Raw genomic sequence first — 13,796 nt, forward strand, 5'->3', positions numbered from 1 at the left:
AATACACTTAAAGTAAGACAAAACTAACTTACAAGTAACTTTTCAGCAACATATAGGAACTTATTTCAAGTAAATAATTATTGATATTGGTGGAAACATAGTTGTCATAAGTGAAATACGAGATTTTCCTCATATAAGTTAAAATGTTTTGCTCCACTCGTAGTTTATGTCACTTCTAGCTAGAACTTTTTCATCAACATTATTGACATAAAGAAGCTCCCATATATTCCTGAAAAGTTACTTGTTAGTTTTGTGTTATTGTAAGTGTGCTAAGATATTTTCACTAAATCCTACACCAAAAACACAGTTTTTGCAGTGCACACAGCCTGATGGATGGATGGATGGATGGATGGATGGATGGATGGATGGATGGATGGATGGATGGATAACATGAATAACATGCATAACTGATAAATATATTTGACGTTGAGTTAATACGTCTATTTATTCAATAATTTAGCAGCAGAAATGTTTTTTGAGTTAAAAAATGTTGCAAATGTGATTGTCAAATAAAATGTGATTGATTTAAATAATTAATTACACACTGTAATCAAAACAAGTTCCTATGTCTTGCTTAAAAGTTGTTTACAAGTTAGTTTTGTGTTATTGTAAGTGTGCTAAGCTATTTCTGCTAAATCCTAACTAAACATGTTTGATGTTGAGCTATATGTCTATTTATTACATTATTTAGTAGCAAAACATGTTTTTGAGATAACATGTTGCTTATTTTGTCTATTTTTTGATTAAAATGCAATTGATTACAATTAATTAATTATACAACCTGCAATTAACCAGATTAAAAATGTAAATAAAGTCTCACCACTGTTGCCAATAAATAAGTAGATAAAATTGGGGTCTGTTTCGAGCTTGTGCCCCAGTCTCACTTTCAGTCTAGCATTGCCCCTGTCCAGGGCACAGATCTGCAAATTTTACACGAAATAAGTAAGCAAATAAACAAAAACCGGAGAGGAAACTACTCGACAACCAACCTGAAACACATCTAGAAATAATTATAAATAATTTCCTCCCTGCTGAGCGTTAATGAGATAACTAACCTGCCGGTTAATTATTGCTCTTAAATTTCCTGTGGATGCTGCGCTACCTGCAGCGGAAGCAGCGGGGCAGTGAAGCAGTCAACCTCCTCCTCCTCTTCCTCATCCTCCTCTTCCTCCCCATCCAGGCAGCAGCAGCCAGTCTGCGGGACACCGAGGACTTCACCCAGCTTCCCCCCGGAGCGGAGGACGCACTCCGGTCGTTTTATCGCGACGATCTCCGCTCTGACTTGATTTCTTCTTCTTCTTCCCGATTGAAGGAAAGTTTTGGGATTCGTGTCTTCATCGGGAAACTTTCACCTATGGTTCGTGAATATGGAGCCAAGTTGTGGTTTCTCTCCGGGAAACGTCGCTGCGCTGCCGCTGCTGCTGCTGTTCGGAGGTAAGACGGAGTTTAATCTCAGTTTAATGTTAAAGCTGCAGGATGACGAGGAAAAAAGATGATTATAATGTTTATATGAAATGTAGCTGAAGGTGCTTGAAAATGAACAAAAACTATTAAATATCATGAGACTTTATGTTTAATTATCCAGGCTGAATAAATATATTATTCATCAGAATAATAGATGTTAAGGATGAACTGATCAGGTTTTTCCTGGCCAATATCAATCTGATCATCTTCGAAGTCAAACCTGCCAATTTTGATTAATCACTATTTTCTTTTTTACCTGGAGGACATTGAGAAAACTCAGCTGTAGCTTTTCTCCCTGTTTTTGTGGTAATAATCTTCACCGTTTTCACAGTTAGAATAATCAGGATTAAATTAATAGATTACAAAAAGCATTAAAATGTACAACAAAAACTATTTTTCTGTTTTCTCCCACAAAATTTTATGCTATTTTATTGTAAAACAAATTGTGTACAACAGTGAGATGTTGTTTGCATTGAATCATTATGCAATATATTGTAAAATAAGTAAATAAACGTAAACTAAATAACATATGTAATTAAAAAAGCCTCAATTTGCAGTGATCTAATTAATCAGGAAATTAATTATTAAATAGATTATCCCAGTTTATGCATCAAAGCATATTTCTCTAATCTTTTTTTTTCTAAATGCACTTGGCTGATGCATTTGTAGTCATTTACAGACCAAACATGATGCATTTTATGGAAAAACTTGCAGACAGGGAAAAAAAAGTACATCTGAAAAGTCCGAATGCACTTTTCTTTTTTCCACAAAGCAACTTGAACACGAAGCGCAGCGCAGAAATATGCCATTGTGCGTTGGTTGTTATGTGTGGCATGGCTGAGGAGTCAAATAAACATCATAATATCATAATCCCATTCACAATCCTGGAGCCCAACTGTACCAACACCGTCCCCTCATGCAGGCTAAATATAAACCTGCTTTTCTCTGCAAGCATGCAGAATGTGAAACTTGAGTTAAAAACAGGCCAATATGTGCAACTCCTGGTTTTAAAATTTAACTAAAAGCAACTCCGGAGGTTTCTATCCCTGCTTTAATCAAGGATAAAACTTATTAGAAGCTGTAAGTGGTCATAAACAACACAGTAACGGTTGTAAACAAGTCTGTTTCATGTCAGCAAATCCCTCAGGGCAGGGCAGGGCAGGGCCGGCCCAAGGCATAAGCGGCTGCTTGGGACCCCCACACCACCAGGGGGCTCCAAGAGCACCAAGCCACCATGATTGAAATATAGATATATCCTTAAAATAACATTAGATTATACAAACTATTGTGAAAAAAAATTCTTTTTTTTTTTTTTTTTTGCACAAATAATGTCATTTATTTCTGCTGCCTCTTTTGGGGAAATATAATATCAAACTTGTCAACTTGTTTACTGTAAATTTAGTGTTTATCAGCTGATGTTACTTTTAAAAAGCTAAAATAATATGACAAATACACTGCAAAACCCCAAACTTTTACCAAGTATTTTTGGTCTAGATTCTAGTGAAAATATCTTAGCACACTTGAAATAAAACAAAACTGACTCATAAGTAACTTTTCAGCAAAATATAGGAATAATCCATTAATATTAATGAAAAACTGCTTGTTCCGTTGGTTGATTATTTAATTTATAAAATGGGAAAAATGTTTTATTTATAAGTGAAATAATCTGCCAGTGGAACTAGAATTATTTAATCAATATTAGGGAATTATTGACTTCCCTAATATTGAAGTCAATATTAGGGAATATTAGGGACTTCAATTGTCCCTAATTGACAATTGGGACAATTGTCCCAATTGTCAATTGTCAATTTAATTGCTTAATTTAAGCAATTAAATCTTGCTTAAATCTTCAGCAAGATTTAAGCTCCTAAATCTTGCTGAAAAGTTATTTGTAAGTTAGTTTCGTCTAACTTACAAGTAACTTATTTCAAGATATTTTCACTAGACACTAGACCAAAATTACTTGGTAAGATTTTGTGTTTTTGCAAAGTCTAAATATTTTTTTGTTTGCTGCTCCTGTAAGGTTAAACTCAACAGCCATAATAACACTGATATGATGTAACTAATTACAAAATGATGCTAGTGATAAACATAGAGGAGCACAGGAATAATGAAGCATCTGATGTTGATGCTAAAAGCAAGAAGGGAGCTAAAATAAAAATCTTCTTAGGGCCCCCAAAAGGCTTGGACCGGCCCTGTTTCCTCATGTTGACGGAGCAGTTATCGGCCCCCACAGCGCAGACCATCGGTCTGGTCTGGGTGTTTTTGCTGGTCAAGGCCGCTGGCTGTAATTAAATGGGCGCTGACATGTCGACCCCGGCCAAAGAGCGGCGCTCATCACCTGGCTGCCTGTTGCAACATGGGGCCGGGCGGGCAGGTGTGCAGCAGCTGCTCCTATCTCTGGGTAAACACCGCCTGTTTGTCTTCTTTAAGCATAAAACATAAAAAATACAGCCTGTTATATGAGTACACACACAGTCCTGGACGTGAAGCACCCTCCACATGACACAACGGATTAATTTACAGCGTGTATTTCTCTTTGACTTTTAGCTTAGTGCATTATTTGTACATTTAGACAATCAGATCTTCAGGTTAGTGATTATTTGGGCGTTTCCTGCTGAGGTAATAATCAAACAAAGGAAACTGAAAATCAGTGACCAGAGGCTTTAAATGTGAGTTTGTGCTGCAGAAGAACTGGATGCTTCTTGGATGCCTTTTGAATATTTTATTAGAGTAAAAACATTACAGTTCGGTTCATTTAAAAAAAAAAATAAATACACTAAGAAATAAGTTTTATCAAAACTAGGAATGGACGTCATTGAAACATCGTTAATGTAAACGATTAATTAAGCGGCTATTTCCTTAAAAATACGTTTCTCTTGTATCTAAAGTTCCGATCGTCTTTCCATAACATAAAGGGATAAATGTTTATGTATTGCGGTCCTCTGGACTTGCCAAAGCGCCTCGCCTTCGTAGCACATCCGTAGCTTTTGTCTCAGAAGTTGAAGCTGCTTCGACATACATTTCAGCTGAATCACCGCCATAAAGTTTATAACTCAAGGAGTTTGTTGGAAGTTTATATTTCTAAACAGAACCGTATAAAGTGCATTTTTCATCCCAAACCGGACTCTGTTTGGACCATTCCTCTTTCCCGTTCTGGTTTGGCTCCGCCATCTTTGTTTATGTCTCCCCTTCAGAATGACGAGCGGCGCCCCCTGCTGGACGGAGGCCAAACTACAACTCTAAAAGAAGGTCTAAGCGGCCTTAATTAGTTAATCTGATGGAGCAAATTTTATTTTGATAAACCATTAATCGATTAATAAAGCCATTAATCATTCCTATTCAGAACTACTGATCCCACAATTTCAACAGCTCTGAAAAAATATGCTTTCAATTAACTCACAGTTTAACTGTCTAAGTGCAGTTCCTGTATTGCAACCAATTTCCTATTTCATCAAAACAAACTGATTTAGTATCATTGCTTCAGCATAAGGGCCAGAATAGGGAGGAAAATCCCTGTCTAGAACCACCTATGACCCACAGTATTCACTAATACTTGAAACTGTTTCTAAAAACACTTATGACTGCCAAATTTAATAGTTAAAAATGCCAGTTAAACCTTTATATGCATTAATACACAGGGGAAACCATGTTTGTGATACTTGAGAAGCTAATATCTACAGTTTTTGATATCTCTTTTCTTGAATGTGCCAATTTGTATCTGATTAATCGATTGTCAGAATAATTGACTACTGAAATAATTGGTAGCTGCAGCTCTAATTTAAACATTTGCCTACATTTTTCAATGCTTCTGCATTAAAAGATGAGTTTATTTTAAGGATTTTTTGTTTTAAGAATAAATCAGAGCAGCTTTCTCTCTTCAGCTGCTCTTTGTGCATCCAAACCTGCTGTAAGAAAATTAACCGAACCCGTTAACATCTCGAAGCAGCGCATCGATCGGTTTATCTTCCCTGTGACCTTGCTGCTGCAGCTTTGACCCGGCGTCGCTCTCTGACCTATGAAACCAGAAACCTGCCCCTCCCCCACAGCCTCCTCAGCTGCTCCTCTTCCTCCCCAATTTGGAGAAATCATTTACATCAGCATCTTTTTGCTTCTGAGAAGGACCAGAACAATAAATCTCATTTGATACTTGCTGCTATTTGATTTAGCTCCTTATTGTATTATGTAATTCACTGAAGCTGGTGCTCTTGTGGTTCATGTGGACGGAGAATCAATGTCCCGCCTGCTGCCACTTTGTCTTCTTAGTATAATTAGAACATGAAAGAATTTAGACTTTAACATTAAACTGTAAAAAAGTTACATTTCCATATATTTTTATTGATTTTAAAGATGTTCAGCTGTTCTGCCTGAGCTTTATTTATATTTTAAAAAGAAGTAAATGAAGGAACAAAAAACACATTTTTGGCTCAGATATAGCTCTGTATTAGTTCTGAAACGATTAATGGTGATGAATCAATTATTGAAATAAATTGAAAAACAAAGTGCAAACCATGATGGAGCTCTGGATAGGGCTGGAATTATTAATCGTGATTCATCAACATTAATCGTGATTAATTGATTTTCGAAGTAATTTTCATCTAATTTAGTTTTCAATTAATCGTTTACTGGAGTACAGAGACTCAAAAAAGGCCATTTGCTGAAAGAAAGACACTCAGAACAGTAATTAAGTCAAAGTTGTTCTATAAATGTATATATACACATTTTGCATTTAAGAAAAAAATCTTTTTTCTGTCACATGTTTTTATAATGATTCAATAGGATGTGGATTCAATAAATATGCAAATTAGTATCAGACACATTCCGTCCCAATTGATTGACATCATTTATCAATAGAAGAGGATCTAATACACATCCCTGCAGAACCCCATTATGAACTGGCACAACTTTAGAACACATATTGTTATATTTCATACAGTTTGAGATAATTTGTAACCAATCAAGCAGAGTCCTGCAGTGTGGCTAAAACTCTAATATCCACATGGTTCAAACTCGAGGCCCCCGGGCCGAATCCAGGCCACCTTAAAGCTTTATGTGGCCCAGAGAGAAACATAAATGTAGCCTTGAAAATAAACGTTGGAAACAGTTTTCAGTCGAAGAGGAAAAAAAATCTGAATTCTTTTTTTTAAAATTTTGACTTTTTTCCCCAGAATTTATCAGAATTATTCAGACTTTAATCTTTAAGATCAAAAGTCAGAATCATTGAATAAACAATCTGAATTCTGTCTTTTGATCTCATTAAAGCCAAAATTCTGTTTTTCCGTAGTTTTCATATATATAGTACCAAATTACATCAGTGTGAAATTATATTCAGTATTACTCACCTTGAAGAAGCCCATGGAGGGCAGAGCGGCCATTTATTCATATTTTAAAGGTTTGTTAATGGGTTTTATCAACACGTTTTTACCGCCACCGGCCCTTTAAGGACATTCATAATCTCTATTTTGCCCCAAAATCAAAATGAGTTTGACATCCAGCTCTAGTCAGTTCAGGGTCAGACTTCCTCTCATGCATGGCTGGAATCTAATTTTCTTTGGTGAAAGGACAAGGAGACAGGGATCGAAGTGTCGCCCCGGGGGCATTTAGCCGCCACCCCTGGCTTCATGGGTTTTGACAAGTTGTTTTCCAGTCGCGCTGCGTTTGACCCGGCGCTCGCCAGGAACGGAGCGAAGGACGAGCGCGGCTCTTTGTGTCTGCGTGGATCTGCAGACACAAAGAGGTGAAGGAAAGATCGCAGGGAAAAGCTTTCTCACAAAATTAAACGGTGCATCTCTCCCATTAGGTCTGAAATCAGCTTTTATCATATTCCTCATTTATTTTCATATTAAACCAGTAAAACACCCAGTCAACATGTTTACATGTGTTTTTCTCAAGCTGCACTGGTACAGAGGGCCCAACAGGGTCCTTATAGGCAAACCCAGTCGTGTACCAATTATAGTTGCATTGTTATTGGTTTAAAATGGTGATTTTTATTTATCAAATTGTAATAAAAGCTCTCCAAACCAACCTTTGAATGAAAGGAAACCAACTGCCTGCTAACCCAAATGTGCCATTAATGAGCGATTGAATTGCTTCAGAGAATCCGTTACCCAGTCTCTGTGGCAGAATGGTTTTATTACTGTGGTGAGTTTCTATGAAACGACCCGTTTGGGAAAACGCCACAGCTTCTCATCCAGACTTAAAGCTGCAGCAACTTCAGAAAAATATGTTTTACATATTTGTTGAAACTGTCACTATGTTGTGACAGTATGAGACAGATAATCTGTGAAAAAATTAAGCTCCTCTTAATTTATCCCAGTACTAAGTAGAAACAACTAATCAGAGCCAGGAGGCGGGTCTTAGCGCTGTTAATCACCCTCTTTGCTATGTTGTAGCTAGCGAAGCCTGTTGTGAATGCTAAAGCTAGTTAGCATAGCCACAGATGACGGCAGATAAACGCTTTATCTGCCGTCACACAGAGCAGATAAAACAGCACATACATGAGGATGATTGACAGCATCAAGACCTCCTGTTGGCTCTGATTGGTTGTTTTTGGTCGGGAGCGCTGCTTTGCTGCTTTTCTTCAGACAGCAATATTAGCTCAAGTAGGAGGTGGAGAAAATTTTATCTTTTCACAGATTATCTGTCTCCTTACAAACATGGTGAACAAATATGGAAAAAAAACATATTCCTTATAAAAGTTACGTACTGCAGCTTTAAAAAGTAACTTTAACTGTTTCTATGCAGATAAACTGTCTGACTTGGTCACTGAGGGTTCTGTCTGACCTTTCGTCTCAGTGCAAATTTTGACATTTTCATGTAAAACCGTCTCAGTGCTGCCCTCTCTGGGTTGAATGGTGGCTACTGCAGTTGAATTATAAAGGCGTAGCTTGATTAGCATCGACTCACAGGTGTAGAACCACCTGACTCAGACACGCCCCCCAGTGGTGAGTCAGGAGTTAGAAAAGGAGGCGTTGATCGATAGTGTTTCTAAGTTTGCATGTGTGATTTATTTGTAATGTAGAAAAAGATGCTAAATTTGTAGCTTTTTTGAAAAAAGCTAGAAAAGTTGACAAAGCAAGCAACAAGGTTTCAGTGGAATTGTTCAAATTTAGTCTGTGGGCGGAGCTACAGGTTCGTTTAAAGTCCAGATCTTTATGGGCCTTTTTGTTGTTTTTACTTGCATATGACTCCACATTTCTATAAACTGTGGCGTTCCACAAGGTTCAGCTTTGGGTCCCTTAATGTTTCTTTTGCATCTTTTAATTATCTTGCAATATTTAATCTTTTTCTGTCATTTCCTTACACATCTGTGCAGATGACGTCCAGTTTGCATGTTTTTAAGCCTCTTCTGCAGGATAATTTACAGTTTTTGATTGTCTAGCTAAATTAAAGTTTCGAGTCCAGTCCACACAATCTGAGAATTATATTTGGTTCTTCTTGTATTTCTTGATTCTTTCATTTAACAAAACATTTACACTTGGCGCCTCCTGCCGATCTAGAGAACTTAATTCCTGTATTTTAATTTCTGTCTATGAGCAAAACGTCACGTTTGCATTTATTACACGTCTCTGTTCCTGTACTTTTTTAGAAGGAAATGAGACTTCCATGTTATTTTATCATAATAGTGATTTTACCAAATAACTAACATTAACTGCATTATCAATATATTACTTAATGGATAAGGAAAATAAACTGATAATATTACAACTTTATTCTCGTAGTACTTTATTCTCCTGATTTAATGTTTTATTTTATGTTTTTTTCTTAGTATGGCTCTAATACTCAGTTGTAAAACCAACTAATCAACAAAGAAATAATCAAAATGGAAACTAAAAGCTAAATACATAAAGATCAAAACAGGAATGATAAAAAAGACAAAAAATGACCAGAAAATTAACAGTTTTGAGTAAATTCTAGTTAAATGTCCTGCCTTGTAGTAAATGTGACTGAATGTCTCTTAGTTTCTAAGCTTCAGCTTCTTGTCCCCCAGAAGTTGCGTCTGTTTCTCAGTGTCCCTGTCAAAGCCCGCTAATGGCCGCCCAGGCTGGAACCACGTGCCCGGCTTTTAAAGCCGCAGTCTCCCTGAGGAATCCCTGAACCCAGTTTGTACTTACTGCAGCCAAACCCTGCGGGAGAATCTCTATTAGATTTCCTGATGACTGATGAACATGAATCATTGGATCTCAGCTCTTGTATCCTCCCAGGGCTAATAGGATTACATTACGGAGTAATTGATTATTATGTTATGGTATGCATCATGGCAAACTGAGTAATCCGCTACCTGGAGCCCGACTGCCTCCTCCGAAGCCGCATCAAATGTCTCATTACTCTGATGAAAAGCTTGATGCGCGTGTCATCGTTAACAGGAAATGGCTTCCCTCCTCACTGTGATGTTTCCAGAGTGAAAACAACAATAAACAGATCAGAAGATGGGAAAGAAGTCATAATAGTACAAGAATAAATTCAAAATATTACCTCTGTATTCTCACAGATTTTGTGATTTCATTTTCATTATAACTGTATTCTCTTAATATTATGACTTTATTATCAGATTTTTATTATTTTATTCTCGTAACTTTACTCTCAAATTATTATGGCTTTATTCTCAGAATATTTTGACTCTATTTTCATATGTTTTGTCTTTATTTTCATATTATTATGGCTTCATTCTAATATTATGGCTTTATTCTCTGATAATTTTATGACTTTATTCTTCTAATATTATGACTTTATTTTCATATTTTTATGGCTTTGTTCTTGTGATTTTATGACTTTAGGAATACTGTGTGCATTCAGATCAATACCGTCTTTCATAAGTGAAACTCCGGTTGAATGTGCAGCTTTTTACTTAATTGCAGAGCCGTTCCCATTACTGCTCCATCTTCAGAGCAATCACGACGGGCTTCGGAGTGACTGTAATATTTGTTTTGTTTTTATCTTCATCCCATAACTGCGCCTTAATGCGGCCGGGCTCGGAGGCTCTGTAATAGATGATGGATTATTTGGAAACATGGATACTGATTAACCAAACTGTGCAGCAGAGATGATTGGATATATGCAGCCTCCAGCGTCCGTCTCATCAGTGGAAAACAATCAGCTTCTCTGATGATTACTGCAGTTATTGATCGCTTCTGTAGCCTGATATTCTACTTCTTGTTGATTGCACAGATGGCTCTGATGTGTAATTTTTCTGAGGATTCTCCATGCTTTGCTTCTGCAGTTGTGATTTTTATAATCAGAGGAGGTGGCGGGATACGCCATGAGCTCATAGCTGGTAAATCTGTCCGCCGAAGCACGCGTTGCGGTAATTGAGTTCCTGTCTTTGTCTGGGGCGATGGAAAGGGCGTCCCACCCTATCAGCTGCATCCAGACTGACTGTACGATCAGCCGTTGTCCTTTTTGTTCTCACTCTGTTAAAGCTACAGGCACATTTTAAGCTAAATCTCCCCAAAAAGCCCACCGTAAACATAATTCATCACCTAAAGAAAACACGGTTCTGAGAACTTTGTAACTGACAGCCATCTTGGTAGGCAGTTGCTACAAAAACACAAAATCAAACCGTTGTTGCTGCTAAACTATTGAATAAATAAACATAATAGCTCAACATCAAATATATTTATTCATTACTTTTGTTATTCGGCCATCAGATTGGTGCTGCCCCAGTCTGTGAGCACTGCAAAAACACAAAGTATTTTTGGTCCAGTTTCTAGTCTAAATATCTTAGTTCACTTGAAATAAGACAAAACTAAATTACAAGAAACAGCAGCTTGTTTTGAGTCAATAATCCTTAATACTGATTGAAAACTGTTTCCATTAACAGATTACTTCACTTACAGCAAGACATTTTCCCCGTGTTACAAGTCAAATGATCTATAAAACTGGTATTTTTAATGAATGTTAAGGAATTATTTACTTAAAACAAATTCATATTTACTGCTGAAAAGTTACTTATGAGTTACTTTGTCTTATTTGAACAGTACTGAGCCATTTGGACTAGAAACTAGACCAAAACACTTGGTGAGATTTTGTGTTTTTGCAGTGTATGGATTGCTATGACAGTAGATCTGCTGGGCGATAAATTATTCCAGACGTTATTGTGATAAACAGTAATATTCTGGTTTAAGGATAATTTTCCAGTAATTTAATGGCAACAGCATAACATTAATGCCAGAACTCATTCTCAAAGATCAATAAACTTTAAATTCTAATAAATATGTAACACTGGAACTGGAAGGCATTTTAAATATCCAAAATAAATAAACAAAATGATAAATAAGATGAATTATAAAGGCTCAGTAAATAAAATTGAGACCAAAGCAGCAGACTGAAGAGTTTTATCATCCAGGTTTTGGTACAAAGAGAAAAACGATAAATCCACCAATGGAAATTATTGAGTTTGTTTTAATTCATCGTGCGATTAATTGAGTTATTGATTAGAGATAGTTCTCGCCTCGTTCCTATCTAACTTTGTAACTATTAATCATAATTTTTGAGTAATATCCTCTGTGTAATACTAAGTTAAATATCAGGAATATTTACTGTCATACTAGCTAAATTAGCCTGGCTAATGTAGCTTTTATCTGCTAGCTGAGAATGTACTTACTCTGCCAGTCACCAGAACCTCGTTATTCCTTTTCAAATCGGTTTAAACGTTGATTATATCTGTTTACGCTGTTCGAACTCTTTGTGTTCACTGGTGAACAGAGATCAGAAGCCGCTTGTTCACATCGTCTGACATGTTTTCCTTTTCTGTCTCATCCCGACAGCGGCCATTTTGTTGGTATACATTTCTCCTGCACATTGGTGAGTGGGATGCGAGCGCAGTGAGCGCTGATTGATGGCGTTTCTCCTCTTTGACGGGCGCTTCATGTTTTTCACCATAAAAATCTTCAACAGCAGAAAAAACTTGCTAAATTTGTCGCTACTTACTTTAAAAAGTTGCTAAACATCGCCACAAAGTGCTTCCTTTGACTCCCTCCACATTGTTGGCTCGTGGTCCCAACGATTGACCACGCCCCCTTAGCGCATCTTAGCTCCACCCACATTGGCAGAACTTTTCAAAATTGCTTTGGGGGCGGGGTTTATGCTTTCACATCAGCTTTAGTTCCTCTTTACTTTGAACACTCGCATATTCTCAGTTTGGTATTCCTACTTCTGAGAGTAGTAACTCCAAACTATTTGGGTAATAAATTTACTTATTCACAGATTGTTTCATGTGGAATATCTCCAATAAAATGTACTTTGGGAAGCTAAAATACGTAGACGCAATGCTATCTGACACGCTATTGGGTGATGTTAGCAATATAGCCAATCCATTAGCGACATTATTTTCCTTGGCTCTGATTGGCTGATGCCTGATTATGGGAAATAAAGAAACCAGAAGTCAAAAAGATCAAACAGGAAGAAAAACAGAAAAGGTCCTGAAGACGATCCCAGTTTTTTGCCTCTTGTGATGTCACTAACCCAAACGAACACAAAGCAGACAGACGAGTTTCTTTTTTCGTTACGCTTTTTAAAAACTTTCTAAAACTCTGCTGTGGAAATCTGTCCTTCAATACCCAGCTGTGTTTTTATCCTCAGTACATTCTGTTGTGCAAAAAATGAAAATAACTGGACGGCGTCTTTAAAATACAAACACTTAGAGAAAAAAATAATTTAATGTTTTCCAGTCTTATGTAAGCCCAGTGTCTGCCCACGCAGCGGTGCATGATATCTGTTGTAAACACAGATTGCTACAAGAGTCGTCCTGTTCAAACACGGACTCTGTTTGCAGAATCACTTAATCTGGGTTTTCCTGAAACGAAGCCTCATGCGGAGCCTGAGCATCACTTTTATAGCCGATTGAAGGCTGTAAAGCGTCTTTTTATGTCGTTAATGTTTAAACTCTTTGGTGCGACACAGACAAACAGGCTGAAACAAACAGGCTGAATGAAACAGCTTCTAACGCAGAAAAATCTGCATTTATATCACTGCTGTGTTGAAATACATTAGAATAAAGCTAAAACTAGTTAAAAATAACTCTAAAATGTATTACTAGACTTTATTTCCACTCAACTTATTACTTTGAACAATTATTTTATTGATTATTCAATTGATAATGTTTGACGATTAATCGGACAAAAATATATGCACATTCTGCTGATTTTTCATTTAGCCACGTAAGCCTGTTTTATATCAAATTAAAAGATGCAAGTGTAACGCTGTTTTTAAATGCGCAGGTCTGTCTGCAAGGTTTAGTGTTAACCAAGTAGGTACGGCATGGAGTCATGATTGGGTGGATAACTGATGCAACTGATGCAAAGATGTTTGTTTATGTTAATATTTATTGTAGT

The 13,796-nt window shown here is 36.9% G+C and overlaps 1 protein-coding gene across 1 annotated transcript in view; it reads left to right on the forward strand.

Moving 5' to 3' along the window:
- The first annotated feature begins 773 nt into the window (after positions 1-773).
- The window catches only part of ret (ret proto-oncogene receptor tyrosine kinase), a 36,255-nt gene continuing 23,232 nt past the window's right edge, over positions 774-13,796 (forward strand). Inside the window, exon 1 of the mRNA XM_007566921.2 lies at positions 774-1,434. Coding sequence (XP_007566983.1) covers positions 1,368-1,434 — 67 coding nt within the window. The 5' untranslated portion in view covers positions 774-1,367. The remainder of the gene's footprint in view (positions 1,435-13,796) is intronic.

This window comes from Poecilia formosa, unplaced genomic scaffold (genome assembly GCF_000485575.1).
Source record: "Poecilia formosa unplaced genomic scaffold, Poecilia_formosa-5.1.2 Scaffold201, whole genome shotgun sequence".
Classification (NCBI taxonomy): domain Eukaryota; kingdom Metazoa; phylum Chordata; class Actinopteri; order Cyprinodontiformes; family Poeciliidae; genus Poecilia; species Poecilia formosa.